At 36.8% G+C, this 27,965-nt stretch overlaps 1 protein-coding gene across 9 annotated transcripts in view; it reads left to right on the top strand.

Annotated features, from left to right (window-relative positions):
- The window catches only part of RNF111 (ring finger protein 111), a 95,018-nt gene that overhangs the window by 50,360 nt on the left and 16,693 nt on the right, over positions 1-27,965 (top strand). For 6 of the 9 annotated variants that reach the window (XM_077881280.1, XM_077881282.1, XM_077881281.1 and 3 more), the window contains 5 exons: positions 6,384-6,510; positions 11,185-11,348; positions 15,355-15,549; positions 23,592-23,911; positions 27,672-27,930. In XM_077881280.1, coding sequence (XP_077737406.1) covers positions 6,384-6,510; positions 11,185-11,348; positions 15,355-15,549; positions 23,592-23,911; positions 27,672-27,930 — 1,065 coding nt within the window. The remainder of the gene's footprint in view (positions 1-6,383; positions 6,511-11,184; positions 11,349-15,354; positions 15,550-23,591; positions 23,912-27,671; positions 27,931-27,965) is intronic. The other 3 variants (XM_077881276.1, XM_077881279.1, XM_077881284.1) reach the window with 1 other exon arrangement.

Raw genomic sequence — 27,965 nt, forward strand, 5'->3', positions numbered from 1 at the left:
AATTGTCCCAAAACAAATCATTAATTTTTTTTCCTATTAACTTGAGATGCCATCTTATGTTAAGTTTCCGTAGGCATTTGGACTTTTTTATGGAGTTTTCATTATGTTCCATTGATCTGTCTATGCATACACTAAAAGTACACTGTATAATTATACACTTTTATATTTTTTTGTTATTTTTGCCTGTTTTTCTAAGTGAAGTTACAGTCAGCTTGTTAATCTGAGGATAGTGGTAGTGGGGAGAATGGTATTCATATTGGGATTATATTTGTTGCTAAATTACGGTACCTGACATATTTAGTATGTTGTTGGGCGTTCCTTTTCCAGAATATGGTATGTCTTTTCATTTGTTGAAGTCTAGTTTTATATCTGGCAGGGAATGTTTTATATGTTACAGCTTTTTTTTTTTTTTTTTTTTTAAAGAAAACAGCTTCATTGAGGTATAATTTACCTACCATAAAGTTCATTTTAAGTGTATGATTCAGTGATTTTTAGTAAACTTAGAGTTGTACAGCCATTACCACAATACAGTTTTAGAACATTTCCATTAATCCCAAGAGATATCTCCTGCTTATTTGTAGTTTAATCCCCATCCTAACCCTCAGTCCCCCACAACCTAATCTATTGCTGTCTCTAAGGATTTGCCTTTTCTGGACAGGTTCCCCGCCCCCCTCTTTGGACATTTCATTTAAATATAATATATGTGTGATCTTTTGTGTCTGGCTTTTTTCATTAAGTTTACATTAAGTTTTTGAGGTTCATCCATGCAGGTATCAGTAATTAGTGTCTGTTTACTATTTAGTTCTTTTATAGTATTTCATTATATGGATATACCACATTTTGTTTACCCATTTGTCAGTGATTGACATTGAATTGTTTCCAGTATTTGGCTCTTGTTAATAATGCTACTGTGAACATTTAAATACAAATCTTTGCAGATATATATATTTTTATTTCAGTTGGATAGATACCCAACAGAAGAATCCTAAAGACGAGTCAGAGCTGCTACAACTTCAATAAGTTAGTTACTGCAAAAGACAAGAGCAGTAGCAAAAGCAGCTGGTAGCAGGAAGATTCTGCTTTTGATAGTAACTAGCACCAACATGTTGGGTACTTAACGGCACTCTGATATAGTTTATGTAAAGAGTATGAACTTTAGAATTAAAATTAGGTTTGAATTTAGAGAGAATTGCTTACTATATGACAAGTCATTTAAATTTGCTAAGTGTCCGTTTCTTTTTTTTTTTTAATTTTTTAAATTTTTTTTTTTTATGATAGTTATACAGAGAGAGAGAGAGAGAGAGAGAGGCAGAGACACAGGCAGAGGGAGAAGCAGGCTCCAGGCACCGGGAGCCCGACGCAGCCAAACCGCTGCGCCACCCAGGGATCCTTAAGTGTCAGTTTCTTGATGGAGTTAGACACACAAAATATTGCATATGACACAAAGTATATGCCTATGAATTAGAAGCTGTTTTCATTATTAGCATCATGCCAGACTTAACAAAGAGGGACCAAGGTAATCTATGATTGTAGTGTCTGATATATCTTACAGATGCTGCCAAGAGAATCTGTGATCTCTTATTAGGGAATAGAAGTGGTTGTTGAGCTCATGAAGAATTCTGTCAGAGAAGCCATTATTTCTGTGATCTGTATTAAAGTACCTAATTCTTTCCAGGCTGTTACCTGTTATTTCTCATGCTTGTAAAGTTCCTTTTTCATCATTTTTTTTTCCCTTTTCCTCATGATGTTCTAAAAGGTACAAACAGCATAGGTATCTTAAAAGAAATAGTTAAAATCACCTAGGGTCCTACCATTCTAATGTTTTGGCTATACTCACGTTACTTATCCTTTAATATTTCTAAATGTAAGAGAGTGTGTAAAAATAAAATTAGTCCAGTAAGAAATGACCTATTCTCCTGATTTTCAGTAGTATTGAGGTTTAACTTCATACTTTTAGGAATGTTTCCTTTAAATTTTGTTTTAAATAATTGTCATTCCAGAAAAAACACTAGGTTACAGATGCCCATATCATGCCTGTTGTGATTATTATTTAGTTACAGGTATTAACTGTATCAAGTTATGCTTATAAAGTTCCTTTTTAGAAAAATGATACTTAAGCAATAGAGTAAGTGTATCAGTTACTTATATAACCTTTAGTTACACAATCCGTAGTCATAAAAAATTATGTAAGTTGAATTTTAATACATTAGAAAACCTAGCTTTTTATCACTTATCAGTGGAACTTCAGAAGGTTACATTTATGTTAGACTTGATTGTTTTATAAGATGTTTATAATGTTTGGTTTTTTTTTTTTTTTTACAGACTTTAAGGAAATTTCATGTACACAATATATAGAGAGAAATCACTAATAAAAGTTTATATGCAGGTGTAGCTTTTTCTCATGTAGAATGGTAATGTCCAGTTGATGGGTTAAAATAAGAAAAGTATTTTAAAAATCCATGTTTTATTTCTATGTATAATGCTTTTAGTTTTCAATATACAATTTCTTTTGTATTTCTGCCTTCAGCTGCATCATGTGCATGATTATGGAGGAAGAATTGGAAAAGTAATTTGGAAATGGAATCTAGGATATTATTTTAAATAGACACTCAAGTGCTATTTTTTCTCTGCCTATAAGATATATTTAGGCTGTTAAAAATACATTTTACTTCAATATGTCTGTGTGTGTGTAGTTTTTAGAACTTAGAAACTACTTCAGAAATAACTTTCTCCAAATCAGATCATCTTTCATTGACACTGATTTGCCAGTGCCTGCTCTCTTCTCCTCTTTGAAGTATCAGAGAGTACATCATAGATCTTTGTCATGGGCTTATATCTCCTCCAGATACTACCCAGCTTTTGAAATAGTGCACGTTTGATGACGTATAGATGTATTAGAGATGAAATTTGAAATTTCCAAGGAATGGCACTTTGGGTAAAGGAATAGATTGCATAAACTCCGTTGTGACAGGAAAGTTGAATCATTGTTGTCATTGTGGTAAACAAGAGTTCAGTCAGGGGTGGATAAAAATGAATATACAATATCAATGACATACATACTAGGAGATAATAAGAATAAATGGATCTCATTTGTAAGAGCAACAAAGAGAATAAAGTCTCTAAGAATAATCTTAATAGGAGTATATTTGATGTCTATTAAGAAAATTATATAGCTTTATTAGCATTTATTTATTTAAAAATTTTTTTTTATTTATTTGAGAGAGAGAGAGAGTGTGCACCAGCGCGGGGGGGCGGGGGGTGGCAGAAGGAGAGGGAGAAACAGACTTCCCAGTAAGCAGGGAGCCTGATGTGGGACTCAATCCCATGACCTTGAGATCACAACCTGAGCTGAAGGCAGATGCTTAACCAACTGAGCCACCCACGTGCCCCTTTTATTAGCATTTATAATCAGACCAAACCTACAAGTTTTCTAGAGATTTATAAAAGATAATACTGGTAGATCGCAAAATATATTCTTAGATGAGAAAACATATATATTATTAAAGATGTCCGGACTTCATTAGTGTTGCTTAATGCCGGTTCATTTCAAATCTCAAGAATTTTCCTTTTCCCTTAATTTTGTAATCCTAAGAATTAGGAAAACCTGAATCTACTAGATATCAAAATAGAATTATTCTAGTCTTTACAACAAATGTTGCTGGGACAGTTGTAGATCCACATGCAAAAGAGATTAACTTAATCTTTTTTTTTTTTAATGATTTTATTTATTTATTCATAGAGACACACACAGAGAGAGAGAGAGAGGCACAGGCACAGGCACAGGCAGAGGGAGAAGCAAGCTCCATGCAGAGAGCCTGATGTGGGACTCGATCCAGGGTCCCCAGGATCAAACCCCGGGCTGCAGGCAGCGCTAAACCGCTGCGCCACCGGGGCTGCCCAACTTAATCTTTTATGTCATGTTAGACACAAAAATTAACATAGACCTAAATGTAAGAGCTAAACTATACAACTTCTAGAAGAAACATAGGAAAAATTTTCAGTGACTTTCTGTTAGGCAGAGATATTTTAAATATGTCACCAAAAGCATCATGCATAAGAGAAATTGCTAATTTGGATTTCATCAAAATTAAAGACTTTTATGCTTCAGAAGACAGCATTAAGAAAATGAAAAGTTGGGGAGCCTGGGTGGTTCAGTTGGTTGAACATCTGACTCTTGATATTGGCTCAGGTCATGATCCTCAGGGTTGTGAGATCGAGCCCTGAGTCGGGCTCCTCGCTCAGTGGTAAGTTGGCTGGAGATTTTCTCCTGGGGGGACAGAGGGAGAGGGAGAGAGAAAAACTGAAGCAGATTAATGTTCATAGCAGCTTTATTCATACTAGCTGAAAATGAGAAAAATCCAGACGTCCATTGACAGAAATAAGGATAAACAAATTGTGATATATTCATATGGTAGGATATCACTCAATAATAAAAAAGAGTGAATTATTGATACAGTTAAATAAATATCATGAATGAGTATTTCACTGAATGAAAAAGGCGAGACACAAAAGTATAAGTAATGTATAATTCTATATTTATATAGAACTCTAGAAAATACAAACCAATCAATCCGTAATGACAAAACACAGGTCAGTTGTAGAAGTGTAGGAATGTGTGGAGGGTTGAGGGCTGACTGAAACAGGGCACACAATCTTGTGAGGGTGTTGGAAATGTTCTAAAATTGGATTGAGATGATAGTTGTATTCTGTAAACTTACTAAAACTAGTGAAATGTGCACTTAAAATGGATGAAATATTTGGCTCTTGGTATTCATGTGGGAAAATTCTTATCAAAAACATGACTTGTAAGTTCTTGGCAGACTTCTAATAGTAATGGACAGAGAAGAATGTTTTTAAAAAGATTAAAAAGACATTTATTTAGTACCTGATTTGTGAAAAATACAGCAAGAGAAGAAATGGAATATGACTTTTTTTAACCATCTTATTTAGCCATTTTAGTGTATATTTTAGTAGTATTAAGTATATCCACATTGTTGTGAAATAGATCTTCAGAACTTTTTCCTCTTGCAGTTTGAAACTCTATACTCATCAAATAATTCCTTTTTCCCTCTCCCCTCAGCCCTAGTAGCCACCACTCTATTTTGTTTATGAATTTGACTGCTTTAGAGCCACATGTAAGTGGAATCATATATAGTATTTTAATATGACTGGCTTATTTTACTTCTAGCATAATGTCCTGAAGATTTGTTCATGTTGGTCCATGTGACAGGAGTTCTTTCCTTTTAAAGGCTGAATAATATTGTATGAATATACAATATTTTGTTTTCCCATCCTTTGATGGACATTTGTGTTGTTTTCACCTATTGGCTAAGAGCATGGGTGTACAATACCTTCTCAAGACAAAATGTGAATTTTAAACTATGAAAGTTACACCTCAGAGAAGCTGTTTAAGAAAATAGAATTATCCTGATATAAGAATTCTTGTCAAAGGGGATGAAGTGATGGCATTAAAATATAACCTAAAACATTCAGTGATACTTAAGAGAGTTATCAAAATTTAATGGGTCACAGAAAGGATTTTTCAGTAAATGGTTTGGGAATAGCTAGTCATGTAGAGACAGGGCCAGATTCTATTTATAATCTTACCTAATTCCATAAACAAAAATTTTTCTCCATGAAGTAAATAATTAAGGAAACACATTGAACTAAATATATGTATCTGTCTTCCAAATAAGGATGCCCTTTCCAAACTTAGAATAATTTAGAAAGGAACTGGGGCGCCTGGGTGGCTCAGTGGTTGGATGTCTGCCGTTGGCTCAGGTCGTGATCCTGGGGTTCTGGGATTGAGTCCCTCATCGGGCTCCTGCAGGGAGCCTGCTTCTCCCTCTGCCTGTCTCTCTGCCTCTCTCTGTGTCTCTCATGAATAAATAAATAAAATCTTAAAAAAAAAAATAAAATATACAAAACATGACAGATTTCATAGCTTAAAACAAAAAACTATATTTTTAAAAAGAATACCATATCTTGTTTAACAACAAAAACCCTAAGCTATTTTAAGTAAAACATACAGCATATGTAATATCTTTATTTTAGATATTAAAGACTTATTATGGAATATAAATATATAAGATTTTGGTACCTTTAGATACTACAGGATTAATAATTCTGTATAAGACCATACAAATTGATATAGAGACCACTGTATGTTGTAAAGAACAAACAAAAATCTTATGATTTTTGAGGAAATAAACATGAAGACAGATTAAGAAAGTAAGTACTCTTTTCACTATGTGTGTTTAGCCCTGTTTTTGAAAGAACTTTCGACAGGTAAGATTTTTACTTTTATAATGAATTTCACAGCCTTCAAAGTAAAAAGTTTTTTTTGTCAGTTAGTTTAAAATGTTTTTCCTTTCTATTTCCAGGAAGTATTGATGAAGATGTTGTGGTGATAGAAGCTTCCTCCACTCCCCAAGTCACTGCCAATGAAGAAATTAATGTTACCTCAACTGACAGTGAGGTGGAGATTGTAACAGTTGGAGAAAGCTATCGGTATGATTCTAATTCCTAGTTGTATATGTGAAGTTTTAAATATAAATATTTAAACATACTTGTGCTGCAGATATTTGCATTCTTTTATCTTTCTTTTTTTAAAAGATTTTATTTATTTATTCATTAAAGACATAGAGAGGCAGAGGGAGAAGCAGGCTTCCCTGCAGGGAGCCCAGTGTGGGACTTGATCCTGGACTCTCAGGATCATGCCTTGAGCCAAAGGCCAGATAGATGTTCAACCACTGAGCCACCTAGGCATCCCTCTTTTACTTTTTTTTTTTTTTTGATACCTCATTTGAGCACATACATTAGTGGTTTTCAAACCAGGTTGCATTAGACTCACCTGGGAAGATTATACAGTAGATAAAATTGTTCCCTGGATCATATCCCAGATGAGCAAAACCAGAATCTTGGGGCTTGGTATTTTTTAAGCACTGCAAGTATACAGTGAGAGTTAAGAGTTATTGCTGTAGATAAACAGTAATTTTACTTAGTGCTTTACAGAATTTTGTTGTATGATTCAGAAAGTTCATGAACTTCTTTGAAATTTAGATGTGAATAAAATATAAATTTTGGGGATCCCTGGGTGGCGCAGTGGTTTGGCGTCTGCCTTTGGCCCAGGGCGCGATCCTGGAGACCCGGGATCAAATCCCACGTCGGGCTCCCGGTGCATGGAGCCTGCTTCTCCCCCTGCCTATGTCTCTGCATCTCTCTCTCTCTCTCTCTCTCTCTGTGACTATCATAAATAAATAAAAATTAAAAAAATATATATATATATAAATAAATTTTGGATGGTATTAAAAAGTGTTGAAAATATTAATATTGATGTTGAAGTATTTTTTTGTTGTTATAATCTGTTTCAAGATCTCGTTGAGGGGCGCCTGGGTGACTCATTCAGCTAAATATTTGCCTTTCAGTTAAGGTCATGATCCCGAAGTCCTGGGATTGGGCCTTGCTTTGGGCTTCCCACTCAGCAAAGAGTCTGCTTCTCCCTCTCCCTCTCCCTCTCCCTCTCCCTCTCCCTCTCCCTCTCCCTTAGCCCCCCACCCCCTTGTGCTTTAGCTGGCTCACTCTCAAATGAATAAATAAAAAAAAATTTAACGGAAAAAAAAAAAGATCTCAATACCAGCAAAGTTTTTGCTATTATAGTAGGGCAACCTACTATGTAACATATTTTTGCAATTTTATTGACCTTCACTCAGTAATTTCATCTAAGCCCTATACTAAAAAATGAATGAAAAATTGACATTTCTTTTGATAAATAACTGGAAATGAGATTGCCTTTTTATGGGGGGAGGGGAAGAATGGGGGGGGGGGAATCCCTAACAGATTGACCTCTTGGGACCAAAAAAAAAGAAAGAAAGGATGGGAAAAAAGCCCCTAACAGTATTCATCTTGTGCTTTACATGATTACAAATATTGGTGAGAGAAGCAATGATGTATTCCTTTATTCCATCTGGTATACCAAACTAATCCATGGATGAACCTTAATTTTTGTGTTGAAATGAATTTAGAAATACATTTACTCATTGTGTTTTAATTTGTGTTATTTATTTTAAAAAAATTTTTTTGGAAGCGTGTTATAAACATACCTAGTATGTGCTTCTCCATTTGTACTTTCCCATTGGAGTGCAATTTGTAGTGGCATGGAAGAGAACACTCCGTGATGTATCTGTTTTAAATTTTAGGGGCAGCCCGGGATGTGATTCTGGAGACCTGGGATCAAGTCCCATGTTGGGCTCCCTACATGGAGCCTGCTCCTCCCTCTGCCTGTGTCTCTGCCTCTCTCTCTCTCTCTCTCTCTCTGTCTCTCAAGAATAAATAAATAAAATCTTAAAAAAATACTTTAAAAAAATAAATTTTAAATGATTTTCCTAGGCTCTGAGGAAATTGATACTCCATGGTAGGTGCCACAGTTACCCTGTGACTGTGCATAGTGCTTGGTACAAGACTGACTCAGTTTTTATGAGCAATAATGATTGCTGAAATGAAAGATCTGTCTTAGTAGAACAGGAGATCTTTTTTGTCAGGGAGGTGCTTAATGTTCAAGCAGATTCATTTACCATAGTAATGGATAGTGATCTTGGACATAACACACAGTGCTCATGACCTATATTTATTTTCCTTATTGTTACAGGGGATATTAACTTTTGTCACTGTTTGGCTGGCTCTTGGCTTTTCATCTCTAAGAGGGAATGTATCCAGGGGCACCTGGCTGGCTCAGTGAGTGGAGTGTTGTGACTTTGATCTCAGGGTTGTGGGTTTGAGCTCCACATTGGATGTTGAAATTGCTTAAAAATAAAATCTTTTCAGCAAAAAGGGAGAATACATCTGTGTTTTAGATCCTTTAGTTTCAGGATTTGACAGTTGCTACTAATCATAGGAACAGCTAAGGCCTGTGTGAAACTGTTGCTCATACATCACGTTTTTTACTGGTGCTTCATACAGTATAATATTTGGAGTTATGACATCCTTGAAGGTTTCATAAACTGCAAAGTGGACCTGGAACTTTCTGCAGCTATTAAGAGCCTCCCAGAAATAATAAGACTATTCAGTCTCACTAAACACTCTTAGTTTCTCAAGAATTTTAAATAGTGATCTCTCTCCTCACCAAAACCATTTCATCCTGAGACATTTGTTTACCATCATGCCTTGATCTACACAATTCTTGCTGGAATGCAGTGTTTTTATTTTTTTCTGTGTCTCTGGAATGAACCTTTTTACCCCGATTTACTTGAGAATTTCATTTTAGAATTTGAGCTTCTTTCTAAGTTCTTAGGCTCTACAATTGTTGATCATTTTCAGCCTAGTTCTTTTCTGAGTGGTTAAGCTCACATCCCTAATAACTGCATATTAATGGACCTGGTTCACTCTTTTCATACATTCTGACAATAAGCTTTTTTTTTTTTATCCTTGAAGTTAATTTTTTTTAGTAATCTCTACACCTCATGTGGAGCTCGAACTCACCACCCCAAGATTGAGAGTCGCATGTTTTTCCAACTGAGCCAGCCGGGCACCCCTACATAATATGCTTCTAAGCAGTTTTATGTTCAGTTTGGGCAAGAGGAAAAACCAACTTCATAAGCCCCACCTTTCTCTTGATATATTTTTAAAGATTTTATTTATTTATTAACCAGGGAGCCTAACAGGGGGCTTGATCCCTGGGCCCTGGGATCATGACTTGAGCCAAAGGCAGATGCTTAACCCACTGAGCCACCCAGGTGCCCTAAGCCTCACCTCTCTATAACAGTTATTTTTCTTCTGGATCCTTAGGACTGCATATTCTATATAATGTTCCTCTGTACCCTCCATTCAGATTATTACAGTGAATCCTTAAAAAAAATTTTTAATAAAATAAATACCTGCAGATAATTTATTGCAATATAGCATCCCACACATAATAAAAGATGATGACATAAGTATTAGGTGTTGGGAGTTTGTGGTTACATGCTTTAAAAGCATAAGGTGGCTCAAACAAGTGATATTTTTTATGACTACCAAACTAATAAACCAGCTGCAACTATCCTTACAGGAAATCTCTGGGTGCTTTGAATCATTTTTAGGACAATACCAAGAGCTTGGGATCCCTGGGTGGCGCAGCGGTTTGGCGCCTGCCTTTGGCCCAGGGCGCGATCCTGGAGACCCGGGATCGAATCCCACGTCGGGCTCCCGGTGCGTGGAGCCTGCTTCTCCCTCTGTCTGTGTCTCTGCCTCTCTCTCTCTCTCTATGTGACTATCATAAATAAATAAAATTAAAAAAAAAAAAAAAAAAAAAAAAAAACAATACCAAGAGCTTATCTTTGTTTAGGCCTCTCAAAACGATGGTTTGCAAATCCAATCTCAGTTATACATTGAAGATCATGTGAGTGTTATTTAATCTTTAGGGTGTTGATATTTTTGTTACTTTGCTTATAGTGAATAGTTTTAGGTATTAAAGAATATATAAATACATATTACAACCCAGGTTGTATTCAAAATAACTTTGAGAAGAGAACAGCATTCTTTTTTTTTTTTTTAGATTTATTTATTTAATTTAAAAAGAGAGAGTGCATGGTGGGGAGGGGCAAAGGGAGAGGAGTCTTTATTTTTAAGATTTTATTTATATGAGAGAGAGAGTACAAGTGGGGAAAGAGGAAGAATGTGGAGCCTGATACAGGGCTCGATCCCAGGACCCTGAGATTTAGCTGAACCAAAATCAGATGCTTAACTGACCAAGCTGCCCAGGCACTGCTAGGGGGAAGAGTCTTAAGCAGACTCCATGGTGAATGTGGAGCCTGACTCAGGGCCCGGTCTTAAAACCCTGAAATCATGGCTTGAGCCAAAACCAAGAGTCACATGCCTAACAGACTGTGCCACCCAGATGCCCCAAGAGAGCAGCATTCTTGAAACAGAAACCTGTATTTTATGCCAGTGATTTGTCTGAAATATCCTTTCTCATATTCATAGGTCAGTTGGTTGTTGAACATTTCATTCAGTACGTTTTATTGAATGCCAGGCGTTGTACTAGGTGTGATTTTTTTTTTCTTTGATAGTCAATTTTTAATTCTATTGCCATTATTTCTTTGAAGAAGAAACTTCACAATGTATTTTATAAGAAAGGCTTATGATTTCTTGAGTAACTAAAATTTTTGTTCTTTTTTTATATTTACTAATTTAATATTAATGTCATTTAAGGTCTCGTTCAACTCTTGGACACTCCAGATCTCATTGGAGCCAAGGTTCAAATTCTCATACAAGTCGGCCACAGGAGCCACGGAACCGCAGTAGGATTTCTACTGTTATACAACCCTTGAGGCAAAATGCAGCAGAAGTTGTGGACCTTACTGTTGATGAAGATGGTAAGTTGGATTAGTAACAGTATAGAATTATGAAGAGAATTAATAAAATCAGATGTCTTTGAAATACCTAGAAATGGGGTACCTGGATGGCTCAGTGGTTGAACATCTGCCTTTGGCTCGCAGCGTGATCCTGGGGTCCCAGGATCGAGTCCTGCATTGAGCTCCCTGTGAGGAGGCTGCTTCTCCCTCTACCTATGTCTCTGCCTCTCTCTCTCTGTATCTCTCATGAATAAATAAATAAAATCTTAAAAAAAAAAAAAAAGAAACTCCTAAAAATGAAAGCCCTACTGCTACTTTCTAGTAACATTATTAAACTACAGGAAAGTTGTTGGATATGCTAATCTTATGTTTCAGTTGATATAAAACCTGTTTGTAAATTGTGCCTAAAATTCTTTCTGTTGTTTCATTGCTCAGTAGTTATTTTCTTAGGGAGAAAGTACTTTTTTTAAAAAAAAGATTTATCTGAGAGAGAGAGAGCATGAACGGGGATAGGAGCAGAGGGAGAGAGAGAGAGGCAGACTCCCCACTGAGCAGAGAGCCTGATGCTGGGCTTGATCTCAGGACCTCAAGGTCATGACCTGAGCCAAAGGCAGATGCTTAACTGACTGACTCACCCAGATATCTGAAAAAAGAATACTTTTACAAGTGGTAGCTTGATCTACCATCAGACCTACCTGTTTCTTTCATTTATAATATTATTGTCATAGTTTAACTTTGCTATGAAAAAGAGAAATGACACATTTAAAATGTTACAGAAAAGCAGTATAACTTGAATTTATATGGTAAATGTATGTTATTTGAAATGTCATAATTTGGGGTGCCTGGATGGCTCAGTTGGTTAAGCAAATGACTTGATCTCAGCTCAGGTCTCAGACTCCTTGTCATGAGTTCAAGCCCTATTTTTACAGACTAGTGTGGAGCCTATGTAAAAAAAAAAGGGCAAAGTTACTTTTAATATTATGTTATCCTCTAATACTGGTACCTTTTGTGCTGCTCAGCCTTACTGTTTTCTTTTGACTTATAATTGTATCCAAGCATGTATAAAAAGCTAGAAGTTGGAAAATAGAGATTAAGGAAAGTGGCAGCATGTATGAATCTGTGAATACCTATGTGAATTTTCCTACGTATCGAGAATTACCTTCAGGTACTAGTTACATCTTAGAAGGAAATGGTCATTCATAATTTCCTTAAAGGAAGATGATGAGCTGTATATGAATTTGTTAGCTATAAGTTGGAGAAAGTATATATAAGGTACGTAGAGTTACAGGCCTTGTGCAGTCAGCTCTTATATGGATTGTTTGCAGCTTGGATGATCATGACTTTCAGAATATCACTACTTTGGAATTAAGATGTTTATGAAGAGATAATTTATTCCCACTGTCTGCATTTCATTCAACTATGTTTCAGGTTTTATTTTGAAGTGCTATAAATTATCTGTAAGACAGTGATTAATATATTAGGGATTAATTAGAGATACCTCAGAGTTAATTAATTTGGGATTACTACTTTAAACTGTTTTCCCTTGTGACCTCTACCAGCCACTAAGTAGGAAAAGGTGGTAGGGTAGTCTTTTAAACCATTGGAATTAGTTCAACCAGAACATTTTACTAGGTTGTAAATATTCCAGCAATCAGTAGATGCCTGTCTCTACTAGTTTCTCTCAGTGGAAAGCATCTATCTTATTAAAAATAAGTCCAAAACATTAACTATATTATTAGACTAGTGGTTCTTAAGTGGTGACTGTTTTGTTCCCTTGAAGACATTTGGAAATATCTATAGATATTTTTGGTTTTTATAGTTGGGGGAGAGTACTACTGATACCTAATGGGTAGAGGCCCAGGATGCTGCTAACATCCTACAATGCACAGGACATCCATGCCCCTACCCTGACTCCCATCCCTAGCAAAGAATTACCGAACCCAAAATATCAATACTGCTAAGGTTCAGAAACAAGTATACCATTTGCAAATAAAGAGAGGTTCTTCCCTCCCCATTTTATGTATAAGGAAATATATTTGTTTAAGCATCCAAAGTACAGTGTCCATGTAGATCAACAGATACTATTTGTATTTCAGGAATCAGCTTAGCACACTGCATTGTATACAGTAGTTTGTCCTCTCGTTTTTTTTTTTTTTTTTTAAGATTTTATTTATTTATTCATGAGAGACAGAGAGAGGCAGAGACATAGAGGGAGAAGCAGGCTCCTTGCAGGAAGCCTGATATGGGACTTGATTCCCCAGACCTGGGATCACACCTGAGCCAAAGGCAGATGCTCAACGGCTAAGCCACCTGGGGGTTCCTGTCCTCTCATTCTGTATGACATTAAGAGAATCCCCCCCTTTTTTTTTCCCAATAAAGATTTTATTTATTTATTCATGAGAGACAGAGAGAGAGAAGAGAAGCAGAGACATAGGCAGGCTCCATGCAGGGAGCCTGATGTGGGACTGATACGGGGCCTCCAGGATCGTGCCTTGGGCCGAAGGCAGGTGCTCAACCACTGAGCCACCCAGGCATCCCAAGAGAATGAATCCCTTTTCTGATCTAATCAGTATGACTATGCTTTGGACAGACTTAGTCTCACTTTTTAAACAACTATTTTACAATCAGAGTCTAAAGTAGAACTCGTATATAAATCAAGGTATGCCTGAAATTTCTTTAACTTTCTACAGAAATTATAATTTTTATTAGAAAGCACTGATAAATATTAATATTTGCAAAAATTTTTTGAAAACATACAAAAAGGCATGTAAAAAAGATTAAAAGTTGTTTTTTTTTAAGATTTTATTTATTTATTTATTCCTGAGAGACAGAGAGAGAGAGACAGAGACAGAGACACAGTCAGGGGGAGAAGCAGGCTCCATGCAGGGAGCCCGATGTGGGACTCGATCCCGGATCTCCAGGATCACACCCTGGGCTGAAGGTGGTGCTAAACCGCTGAGCCACCCTGGCTGCCCAAGATTAAAAGTTTAAAAAATCGTAGCTAATGTTTAAGTGGTTACTATATGTAAACTATTATACAGAGTGCTTTATATGTATGACCTCAGTTCATCCGAACAATAATTGTGTAAAGAAAATTCTGTACTTTCCCAGTTCTACAGATGAGGAAATGCAGAGTGGTTAAGTAACTTAGCCATGATTGTAGTATCATTGTTGAAATCAGAATTGCTTATCCAAGCAGTCTGACTCTAGAATCCATTCTGTCCCAGAGAAAGGGTAATTTGTAATACTGGTCTGACAGCCTGTGATAATGTGTATGAAAATAGTAAAGGGACTTTTTTTTTTTTTTTTAAGATTTTATTTATTTATTCATGACAGATACAGAGACACAGGCAGAGGGAGAAGCAGGATCCACGCAGGGAGCCCAACTCAGGACTTGATCCCAGGTCTCCAAGATCACATCCCGGTCTGAAGGCAGTGCTAAACTGCTAAGCCACCGGGGCTGCCCCAGTAAAGGGACTTTTACTTTCTTTTTTTTTTTTTTTTTTTTTTTTAAAGATTTTATTTATTTATTCATGATAGTCACAGAGAGAGAGAGAGGCAGAGACATAGGCAGAGGGAGAAGCAGGCTCCATGCAGGGAGCCCGATGTGGGATTCGATCCGGGGTCTCCAGGATCATGCCCTGGGCCAAAGGCAGGCACCAAACCGCTGCGCCACCCAGGGATCCCTTACTTTCCTTTTCTTATTTTCGTATTTGTGATAGATCAGGAAATTTATATATTGTTACCCAAAAGAACTGTGATAATCACCTGAATTATTGGAATATGCATATGTGTTGAATTTTTTTTTTAATGCAGTAATCATATTTTAGTAGCATGTCATCTTAATGGTGTAGGCTACCTTTAGGAAAGCTTTTTTTTTTAAAAAAAAAAAACTGTATATTGTGCTTACTAGAGAGTTCATATCTTTAAATTTTATTTTAATAATTACAAAAATGTTACCTTGAGTTAAAATATAACCCATTACCTAATTTATTTTGAATGCTAAGTAAAATTTTGTATTTTTTAGAACCTACTGTAGTACCAACCACTTCTGCGAGAATGGAATCACAAACCACAAGCACTTCCATTAACAACTCAAATCCATCTACCTCTGAGCAGGCCTCTGATACTGCTTCAGCTGTCACTGGTAGCCAACCCTCCACAGTGTCAGAGACTTCAGCTACTCTTACAAGCAATAGTATGACTGGTACTTCTCTAGGAGGTATGTAATAAAGTGGGAGAGGACTCTTTTTCATTACTCTTGTTAGAAAAAGTGTTGTTTTTAATATTTTAGCTATATTAGCAAGAACATATTCTTAGAATAAACCATATATGAACAAAGTAGTCTCTTTATAATTAGACTGTAATTTCATATTTGAGTTTGTGTGCTATATATTACCCAGTTATCATAGCTCAACTGAAAGAGATCAGCGAGAATTAAATGGCTAAAGATCTGAGCAACAGAAGAAAAATAGATAAATGGAACTTCATCAAAATTTATACCTTTTGTACATCAAAAGACATTATCAAGAAAGTGAAAAAGCCTACACAGTGGGAGAAAAATACTTGAAAATCATATATTTGGTAAAGGTCTATTATCCAAACTATATAAAGAGCTTACACAGCTCAACAATAAAAAGACACCCCAGTTTAAAAATGGGCAAATAATTTGCATAGGTATTTTTCTAACAAAGATGCATGAAAACAGCATCATTAGTTATTAGAGGAATGTAAATCAAAATCACAGTGGAACCACTTTATCCTCATCAGGTTGTCTGTTATTCAGAAAAACAAACCAAAACCAAAGAACAGGAAATCAGAAAATAACCAGTATTGACAAGAATGTAGAGGAATTGGAACCCTGATGAACATCTGGTGGGAATGTAAAGTGCTGCAGCCTTTATAAAAAACACATTGGCGGTTCCTCAAAACTTTAAAGCATAGTTAGCCTATGACCAACAGTCTCACTCCTAGGTATGTCCCCAAAAGAATTGAAAATGAGGATGGGTATTTTTTAAAAAGTTTGATGATGTCCATTTTCTCAAATTTTTTTTGTTTCTTTTGGTGTCATATCAAAGAAACCCAGAGTCACAAAGATATACTCCTGTGTTTTAAGTGTTTCAGCTCTCACCTCAGATTATTATCTTTCAGTTAGCAGTGATATCTCTGGTTCTTGTTCCTGTCACTTGTTTAAGAGCATGAAGCTGCCCTTCTTTCACACCTGGACAAAGGCACAGAGATAAGAACTTGCTAACCATTTACTGACTGGGATGTTGTAGGCCCTGTGGCTCATAGAGTGTATCACCATTAATAATGAAACCACCTTATGCTTTCTTTCATTTTTCACTTTTAATAGTATTGTATTTAATTCTAACAGTATCATTATAACCTACATTGAGCAGATTAGGAAATCTTCTTGTGACTGGATTAGGTCTTGCTGTTGTGGAAAATTGAGAGTAGAATCCAGAATCTAAGGAGTTTTCCCAGAGATATCTTTTAAATACTATATTCTTTGGGGAAAAAAGTAAGCAGAAATGAAATGTGCTAATTTTTATTTCATTTATCAGATGTATGCTCTTTCCCGAGTACCCTACTGAGTGTCTTATGTGTTATTTTTATATATTATCATTTAATCCTTATAAACTTTCTCATTGTATTACTCTTCCCATTTCAGAAATGAAGGAATCTGGAAGTTAAATACTTTCAAAAAAAAAAAAAGTTAATAATATTTGAGTCAAAGATTTGAACTCTTCTCATGCGCTCCTTTTTCCTGGTAGCTTTATGTACTCTGATTCTTGTCTACATTTTATGTGACACAGTCCCAACTTTACTTCAAGACTTTTTCAGAGCTTTTATTTTCTTATATTTTTAAGTCTCTTGTTCGCTTAGAACTCACATTTAATATATATAGTGACTTCATTATCTGAATGGTTTTCTCATGATACTATTACCTATATTGACGACTATGTTTGGGATAGACTTGGCTGTGTTGTGTTTTTCTAGAGTAGGAGAACCCTGTTCCAGGCCAAATTGTTCCTCTCTATAAAACTGAAAGAAGCAGATACTCACACAACATTAGGGGCACTCAGTTTTGCTGATTTCATTTCTTGCTAAGACTCTATAGAACATCAGTCTCCTAATTTTTTCGTATCCTGTCCTTACTTTGTACCTTCTTGCGTATTTCCAACCTTGAATCACTCAAGCCATCAAGCTTCACTCCTCTCTAGGTTTTTAGATGGGCCTCATGAAAATTACAGAACCAAGCATATTGGTGCCTTGTGAGTTTATGGTATCAGAACCAAGCATATTGGTGCCTTGTGAGTTTATGGTATCTGATCTTGGACTTTTGATAATAAGTTACCATAGTGTGATGTATCTCAGTTAATTCCCTTTCCTTCCCCTTAGTGGCTATTCCAAAATTCCCTCATTTTCCTCAAGACTTTGATTCCTCCAGGGAAAAATAAATTAAAAAGTAAGTGGAGGGATCCCTGGGTGGCGCAGCGGTTTAGTGCCTGCCTTTGGCCCAGGGCACAATCCTGGAGACCCGGGATCGAATCCCACGTCGGACTCCCGGTGCATGGAGCCTGCTTCTCCCTCTATGTCTCTGCCTGTCTCTCTCTCTCTCTGTGTGTGACTATCATAAATAAATAAAAGTTATTAAAAATAATAATAAATAAAAAGTAAGTGGAGGTTTTCAAACATTCATAACTTCCAACCCTTCCATGAAAACTTTTATATCCTTCTTTCCTTACTCTTGGTCTTTTAACTCCTTCTTTTCCTTTGCAGTCCCTTTATTCATGCTCTACCTCTTGTCCCTTCTTGTGTCCTTGACCTTGCTTTAACAGTTACCTTCTCAGCATCTTTGTTTGCTCCATTCCCTTAGTGTGCATTAGTACATTTGTGTTAAGTCTGTGTACCCTTAAATGGGTCTTCTATACCTGAAACTCCTTCCTTAACTTTCTTCTGACTCTTGTCAAAACAAATGTGTTAAAAAAATCTGGCAGTAATCTTCGCATCTTTGTTTTCTCCCAGGACTCTATTCTTATCCTTTCTCACTAGCCCGTCTCATAACTGCATGTGTTTTCAACTACTGCCAGTATGCCAGTGACCTTCCATTTGTGTTTCTAGAGCCTTCTCTTTGTTTTAAATTTTTATATCCAGCTGCCTATTGGACACCTCTCTCCGTTGGACGACCATTCTGCAACCACCTCAAACTCCAAACACCCCAAATAGCTCATCATATATCTTGACTTTTCCATGTGCTTTTTACTTTATGCATGCATGGTATCTTATATATTCATTTATTCAAATATTTATTGATTGCACACTATAAATCAGGCACTGTTCTAGGCACTGGAAAGAAAACAAATTTTCTGCCCTAACAGAATGTTCTAGTGGATAATAATAGCTAACATCTGTGTTATGTTGAGCTCGTAATATTGGTCCATGATTTATCTACATTAACTCTATTTTTTTATAATAACTTATGAGGCAGAGTCTATTATTACTCTTCTCATTTTATAGGTGAAGTAACTTGGCCATGGTTAAATGATAGTGGAACCAAGTATTCAAAAGTAGGAAGTCTGGCTTGGAGCCTGTACTCTTCCTTTATTTCTCCGTCTTGACACTGTTGTCTTTGTGCTATGCAGTTCTTTTTATGGGGGGCTCCCCATGCATTGTAGGATATTTAGCAGCATTGTTGGCCTCTACCTACTAAATACCAGTAGTACCACTTCCCCTCTAGGTATCCCCAGATGTTCCCTGGGGCACAACATTGCTCTATACTATTTTAGAACCCAGTGCTTCTATTTTAATGCTGGTTGATTTATATCTTAAATTGTTTCCATATTTGATGATGATGATCTCCTTAAGGATTAAAGATCAAGTTTTTCTCTTCATAGTACTTAGCTCCATACATGCCTCTTTTCCCTTGAGAGGTAAACTTATATTTAGCAAGGGCTTATTAAACCACCTACATTGTACAGGCCTGTTTCTAGTTGCTAGAGATAAAACAACAGAGGCAGACAACATCAAAATAAGTTATTTTAAATGCCAGGACTTTCAGGGAGCCTGCATGGCTTAGTCAATTAAGCATCTGACTCTTGATCTCAGCTCAGGTCTTGATCTCAGGGTCATGAGTTCAGGATCTTGAGTTCAAGTCCCCCATTGGGCTCCAGGCTGGGTATGTGAAGCCTACTAAAAAGGAGTGGAGGGCAGGACTTTAATTTTTCACCACTGTATTTTTCAGTGCCTTATATAATAGATCCTTTACCAGTACCATTATTATGTGTAATGCTTGCCAGAGGAATGAATACATCTCAATAATCATGCTAGAATCACAATGAAAGTATCTTAACCAGCTTGATGTCACTGGGCTATGGAATTAATTTCTCTGGTGCAGGTTTATTATTGTTTCATTTTTAGTGGACACTTTCTGAGCTAACTTTAATAAAAAGGAAATGTTTTATTTGCTTGATCAGATCTTAGTATTTCACTTCTAATTTATGGTAGTTTCCTTGGTCAGTCACTCTCGAACAAGAGGAAATTCAGTTGCCTTTACTTTGGGTTACCAGCCTGTTTAAGCAACAAAGAGGTTCTGCATTCCAGGAAAATATATTATTAATTTAACTGGAAGCCAAAACTGTACCCTAAGAAATAGAACTATAAGGTCAGTCTTCTTTTTGAAGCCACATCGTTAGTGATATGACCCTTTAAATATGTGTTCAGCTGTAAATATATTGTAGTCATTATGCTTCCTCTTCTCTCACTCTGATTTTTGTATTAGAAATATTTGAAGAAAAAGAGGACAACTTCTTTTTGAACAAATGAGTATCATATCTATCACTTTGTTCACAGCCTTACTAGTCCACACATCTTTTGCTCTGACTGCACACTCCTCTCCTAAAATTTGAAGTTATACATAATCCCCAAATAGCTGGATTTATAAAAATAAAGTATTTTAATTGGAAGGAACTATATGAAGGTCACTTAGCTTACTCATTGAATGGATTTGGTGTTCCAGAGGTTTCTGATAATTTTTTATGAAGTAACACAATAAATGATGTTCATTTGTGCAATACTTGGTCATGGGAGCTGAGATAAAACCCTGAAAATGAGGGATCCCTGGGTGGCGCAGCGGTTTGGCGCCTGCCTTTGGCCCAGGGCGCGATCCTGGAGACCCGGGATCGAATCCCACGTCAGGCTCCCGGTGCATGGAGCCTGCTTCTCCCTCTGCCTGTGTCTCTGCCTCTCTCTCTCTCTCTCTCACTGCGTGCCTGTCATAAAAAAAAAAAAAAAAAAAAACCCTGAAAATGTTGCTGGAGGTAAAGCTACTGTAATAGTTATTGCTATAGATGTTACAGCATATGGAAAATAGTTAATGTTTGATTCAGTATAGCTAAGATAGACAATCATGATCTATTCCTGATAAGCTAGTTGTAACTTTGTCCAGGTTATTTAAGAAAATTGGAGGGACACCTGGGTCACTTGGTCAGTTAAGTACCTGCCTTCAGCTCAAGCCCTGATCCCAGGGTTCTGGGATCGAGCTCCGCATTGGGCTGCCTGCTCCTTGGGGAGCCTGCTTCTCTCTCTCCTCCCTTTGCCTGATGCTCTTCTTGCTTGTGTGCTTTCTCTCTCTCTCTCTCTGTTAAATAAATAAAGTCTTTAAAATAAAATTGGAATGAAAGTGACATAATTATATAATTGACTTTGAATCTGCTGTAATTTATCTTTTAAAAGTAAACACCATGGGGTGCCTGGGTGGCTCAGTTGGCCAAGTATCTAACTCTTGATTTTGGCTCAGGTCATGATCTTAGGGTTGTGAGATTGAGCCTCGTGTCAGGCCCTGCACTCAGCAAGGAATCTTTTAGAGATTCTCTCCCCCCCCCCCCATTTCCTCTGCCCCTCCTCCAACTCACACACACTCTCTCTCTCAAATAAATAAATAAATCTTAAAAAAAGAGAGAGAGCTTAAAAAAATAAAACATCTTGTCACCTTTGTCGTTGTTGTAGTTACAAGTTACTTGTAATATTTAACCTCTCAACTGATTCTAACAAGGTAGTACTGATTCCAGGAGGCAGTTAGAAATTAGTAAAAATTAGGATTTGTTTTTCCATCCAAGGTCACAGATTCCTGAATTCTAGTTCCAAGTTAAGAACCTTTACAAAAGGGCAGCCCGGGTGGCTCAGTGGTTTAGTGCTGCCTTCAGCCCAGAGCGTGATCCTGGAGACCGGGGATCGAGTCCCATGCCGGGCTCCCTGCATGGAACCTGCTTCTCCCTCTCTCTCTCTCTCTCTTTGTCTCTGTCTCTCATGAATACATAAATAAAATCTTAAAAAAAAAAAAAAAGAACCTTTACAAAAGAGTACAAGAAATTAGCCCAAATAGGACAGACTAGGAACTTAGAAAAAAAAATGTACAGAGATTTAGTATGGAGATACTGCTTAACAGGATTTAGATCACAGACCTTGCCCAGAAGAGAATCAGGAAAGGCAGGATAGGACATGTATGGGAGGGCAGACCCAAGAGAATTACAGGGAGGTTTGCTGCAATCAGACATATCAACCAGAGCCTGAAGCACCCCACCCAGATTCATTTATGTGAGCCTATAAATTCCTTTTATTATTTGAGCCAGTTTAGGTTGGATTTTTATATTATTTGTGAGTATCTAGTATATTCCTAATCAGTACATTGGGCCAGAAGAGATTGGCTAGGTTCTGTGAGCCAAATATTAGCAGTTTCCCTGGTCTTGGTTACTCCAGAAATAGGGCTAGAAGAGTGGTACTCTAGAATCCTAAGGGCTCTGAGGAGATGACTCAGGAGTCAGGTGCAGAAGGGGGAAAGGAATTAATAAGGACAGGGCTCTGGGCTCTCCACTCCTCTATTTTTTTTAAAGAATTTATTTACTTGAGAGAGAGAATGAGTGCACGTAAGCATGATCGACCGGAGGGGCAGAGAGGGACAAGCAGAAAGCTGAAGGCAGTCACTTAACTGACTGAACCACCCAAGCACCCCTCTACTCTTTAATTTTTGTATTTTAAATTAAAAAAAATAATAATTTTTAAATATTTTATTTTTAAGTAATCTCTAAACCCAACATGGGGCTCAAACTCAACCCCCAGCTCAAGAGTCGCACAGTCCTCTGACTGGGCCAGCCAAGCTTCCCTCCATTTTTATCTGTTTTATATAGTTTGTACATAATATGCAGCTTGAGAAAATGCTGTTTTTTAGATAAGTCTGAAGCCCTGAGGTAGACCTTCTTGGGGTGCTTTTGCAGGTCTTCTGGCATGGAAGAGCATGCCTTCAGAATAACTGGGCATATGGCAGAGAGCATAACCAAGACTCAGATGATTCATACCTACAGAATCATCTTTTCCAAAAACAATCATGCAAGATGATTATTGTTCCATTTAACAGTAAGAAAGAGGTCAAATAACTTTTCTAAGTCACATTGCTCAGGATTACACAGGCTTAGGACTAAACTCAAGCACATCTGACTCCATGCCTTTCCTATTCTTCAACTCTAGTTCACTAGATTATTATGAGATACCTTTAATTTTTCACAAATTAGAGTTTTATTGTTCTATTCTTTCAAGTCTGAGTTTGGAGGGCAGAGGAAGGGAAAGGATGTCAGGTTAGTGAGACTTAGCAAGACCTCTCTGAGTTGGGTGGTTATGTCTTAAGAAGATAGGATTTTTAAGAAACACATAGTCATTATTTCATAGAAATGATTTATGGTGTTAGAGAGTTCATGGACTCAGAAGAATCTTTGTTGCAAATAAGGACTCACGTGACATACTAGAATTTTTAAAAATTCAGTTTAAAGTTTATTGTTTATTATGACCTAGGAAAAGGCTATCTCTTGTCATATTTAAACATCATGGTAGTGGCACCTGACTGGCTCTGTTGGAAGAGCATCCAACTCTTGATCTCTGGGTCATAAGTTCGAGCCCCATGCTGGGTGTAGAGATTACTTATATAAATAAAACTCACACACACACCCCCCGCCCCACATACCATCATGGTAAAGGTGAGCCTCCTGAAGGATTTATGCTTTCAGAAAAATCCTAGTGAAGATTACTGCCCAAAATTATGTCATATGCATGTTAAGAATGTGGTGCTATCACATTTTTCTTTACAGAGATTTGAATTTATTCAATTGATTAAATTTAATCAATTCCTTATTTGCTTAATTTATATACAGTACCTATGTTTTACAGAGTGATATTTGATCATTTGATTGTTCTGTGCATTTTTGTTTCAAGATGACTCAAGGAGAACTGCCTCTAGTGCTGTAACAGAAACTGGCCCTCCTGCAATGCCAAGATTACCTTCCTGCTGTCCCCAGCACTCACCATGTGGAGGGTCATCACAGAATCACCATGCATTAGGACATCCACATGCAGGTTGCTTTCAGCAGCATGGCCACCATTTTCAGCATCATCACCACCACCATCATACCCCCCACCCGGCTGTCCCAGTTTCTCCCTCCTTTAGTGATCCTGCTTGCCCTGTGGAAAGACCTCCACAAGTACAAGCACCTTGTGGAGCCAACAGCAGTTCTGCTACCAGCTATCATGACCAGGTATGTGGAATTTGATGAGGTCTTCTTTTTTTTTTAATTTGTAAAAACTGTGCTTTTTTTCCAGGAGGAAAAAGAAAAACAACCTTCAGGATGAATTTTATACACTAAATATAAATATGTTGCCCTTGCAAAAGTGGCCCAATTTAGTGGTCTGTGTTTCTTTTTTTTTATTAAGTCTCTAGGATTTTCTGATGGTCTAAATTATTGCAACTAATTGAGAGGGCCTGGGATGTAGAAAATTAGAAGTGATACTTTTTTAAAATTCTGAAATGTTTTTTGGGGTTTTTAGTTAAATACAGGTGAATCTGATCTTTGGAATTTTATTTCAGAGTGTTGGAATTGCTGTGTCAACCTGATTCATGAGAAATAAGAACATTTTTCTAGTTTTTTTTTTTTATCCTCTACCTTTTACTCTGGAACTCCCTATATCTTCACTTATCTAGAAATAAACTGCCTTCTCAAATGCAAACCAGTGACATGGTTTCTCAGAGCCAGATGAGGTGTTTATTAGTTTATGGAGAATTGAAATATCTATCAGTAACAAAATTATAATTAACTTATTTGATATTAATGATGAGTGCTTGAAATGTCAAATAATATTAAATTAGTGTCAGTGATTATGTGGAGTAAGTGAAGGTCAGGTATTATGTGTTGTTTTAACTTCTGCTGTGTCATCTCTATGTATAATTGTGATATTTTGGGGTACATACTTTTAAAAGTAAAACATAATTTTAAGGTAAAACTGTAACTGACATATACTAGAAAATAGTCAAACTAGAAAATTCAGGGCAATTGCTTTTCTGTATCCCCTGACCTTTCCTAAATACTTCATTTTTTAAGATTTTGATAGTTATCTTTCCTGGATCTGACAGATTAAAAATAAGAAAGAGGGATGTTCTCTTAGAAAAACCAAACAAACAATAGATAAGCTGCTATTTTCGAGAGTAAATTTGAAAGAGTTTGGTAGGAAATATGATTGAAGAGATTTTAGACTGTTTTGGTTCTCCTAACAGTTCTAAATATTAACATCTACTGATCCTCTAAAACCTGTTCTTCCTCTTGGGAATGAAGAAACATCAAGAAAAACTTCTTAGTGGACTGAATGAAAGGCCCTGCTTAAAAGTAAAATTGTCTTTCACTAGAAATATGAGCTGAAAGGGAGGGTTTATAAGTATTATAGGAAAACAGTGAAGAAATGAATCTGCTGACTTTTTCTACATTCGTTCAAGAGCTACCAAAACATGGGGCCTTTTGTTTACAGAATATTGTTGTTGTTGAACTAGTAAAGTAATACAGCTGGTTTGAGAGAGATCATACGAATGCAGTATTTTCTTTTAACCTAGTGTGTTAATTACAGGTAGAATCTTATACAGTTTTGTTCACTGTTAAATAAATGTAACCTATTCACTTATCTCTAAGTAGATATATTTGGACTGCACACAAAACTTGAAGAACAGAATCAGGCAGTCAGTGGTAATAGAGGGTATGAAGGAGAAACAGTGAAGTTTTAACAATATAAACAGACTCATATAGACAGTTAGAAAACTGAAATCAGCCACATGCTCATGAGGTAATGTCTGATAGTCTTTAGTTGAGATCTGTGTGGGCACAGCAGGAAGTTGAGGAGTGGGAGAAGCAAACTGATCTGAGCATTTGTGATTGTGTAGATGTATTATGATTAGTGTCAGATTGTGGGTAGGCAGACAAGGGTTGGGGAGGATTAGGCCTGACAACAGAGAAGGTGCAGTAGTCACTTGACACTTTGTAGCCCTTACTACTCCTTTGGATGTAGCTTTCTCTTTTGAGAGAATAGGTCAATTAGTGTTATGCATTGCTTAGGATCTTTGTAAAGTAATACTTGCCATTTCTGTGCCGATCTTGTTTACTATGTCTTTATCCTTCTAGAGCAAGATTTGAATGAACTGTTGGTATTGTGAAGAGGCTTCGGTTTAGTGGTCCCTCCCCCTTCTCTTTTTATTCTTTACTTTTATTTACCTTTACCCTCAGTTTCTTGCTAGGAGGACATTCACCCTACTTAACTTACTTGCTGGGAGTGTTCTTAATCACTGACTGGAAAAAGATAGGAAATTTACTCATCTTCATAGTATGTTGATAATCCAGTCCACTTGCCAAGTCTTAGCCAAAATAGGGAAGGGATTATAAATTCATAGTCTTACAATATTTTTAACCTTATTACCCAAGTTGAAGGACATACATGTATTTGTCAACTCAGGCTAGAATTTGCATAATTGGTTATAGGTACATGATCTAGAAGAAGAAAGGAGCTCTTTTTCAACTTCCCATAGCTTCTCCTGTGCCATCATCCCCTTTCCCTTTTAGCATTCAGAGTTCCTTTTGTTTCTGTTACCCTTGAACCTGGAGGTCCATTGGAAGTTCAGAGACCACAATGGTTCCTTTGAGGACTGCTGGGTGACCTGGGCGTCTAAAGAATGCATTTCCCTAGTTTTCTTCATCTTTAGCTCCTCAGTTTCCAGTATTGAACAATTCTTGTATATAAATACATATATGGCATCATGCTACTATTTTCTTTTTTAAATTATTTTCTTTAATCACATTTTTAAAATGACAGCTATACTAAACACTAAGCAAAGACTTGTATTTAAATCACTTAAGAGGGATCCCTGGGTGGCTCAGCAGTTTAGCGCCTGCCTTTGGCCGGGGGTGTGGTCCTGAGATCTAGTCCCACGTTGGGATCCCTGTGTGGAGCCTGCTTCTCCCTCTGCCTGTATCTCTGCTTCTCTGTGTATCTCTCATGAATACATAAATAAAATCTTAAAAAAAAATAAAATCACTTAAGAGGGGCAGGGTGGCTAGATGTCTCAGTTAGCATCTGCCTTCGGCTCAGGTCACGATCCCAGGGTCCTGGGTTTGAGCCCTACATCTGGCTCCTTGCTCAACAGGGAGCCTGCTTCTCCATCTCCCTCTGCCTACCACCCCCTCCCCCTGCTTGTGCTCCCTCTCTCTCTGTCAAATAAATTAATAAAATCTTTTTAAAACACTAAATTAAGATACAAAGAAGCAGTTCTGTTTTTGTAATCTACTCTAGAATAGATTGTGATCGAGTGAAGTGTTTTAGGATTTTTCAAAATGCTTTTGGGGAATAATCTTAATTACTGATGAGTAGACATGGAATCTATACTCTTTGATTTCTTTTCCAACTTAGTAAATGGACCTTCCCTAAAATCATATTTCTAATTTTTTTGTAAATGAAATTATTATAAGGCAAAGCTAGCTCATCATTCATCTTGAATAATCACACACCCTTTGTTATCTTGGATAGTGTTTGTATTATTAGAGTTTCAGTTTAATGTTTGCTATTTACAGTTTAGAAACAGAACAGACAAGTTTGTACCTAGAACCCTTAATCTTTTCAGTGGTGTGATTATATGTTTTATGATTTTAAAGTTTCTTTCTCTCTAAAATCTAGATAATGGAAGAGAGCTAGACCTTAATATAGAAATGAATTTTTGTTCATCTTGTAGCATGATCTTATGCCTGATTTTAAAAAACTGATTATAGATTTTAAATATATGGTCACTACAATTTTTACAATCCAAAGTACACAGTATTTTCTTAGTGCTGAATAGGTCTTCATACTGAAAATTTTACCGGTTTGAAATTTTTAACTTATTAGAGATTCTATTTTTCTAGATTGCAATTGGAGTACTTTTATAATATAACATGAAACAGTGTTTTGACCAAACTTTAGAAAGATAAAATATAGTTCCTCTTTATACAGCAGGCATTGCCAGTAGACCTGAGCAACAATGGTATCAGAAGTCATGGAAGTGGTGGTTTTCATGGAGCATCTGCATTTGACCCCTGCTGCCCTGTTTCTTCTTCCCGAGCTGCAATCTTTGGCCATCAGGCTGCTGCTGCTGCCCCGAGTCAGCCATTATCAATAGATGGTTATGGATCCAGCATGGTTGCGCAGCCCCAGCCCCAGCCCCCTCCACAAGCCTCACTGTCATCATGTCGACATTATATGCCACCTCCTTGTAAGTATAAATTTAACAGGCAAAGAACTTAGAGG

The sequence above is a fragment of the Canis aureus genome, chromosome 32, assembly GCF_053574225.1.
Source record: "Canis aureus isolate CA01 chromosome 32, VMU_Caureus_v.1.0, whole genome shotgun sequence".
Taxonomy (NCBI): domain Eukaryota; kingdom Metazoa; phylum Chordata; class Mammalia; order Carnivora; family Canidae; genus Canis; species Canis aureus.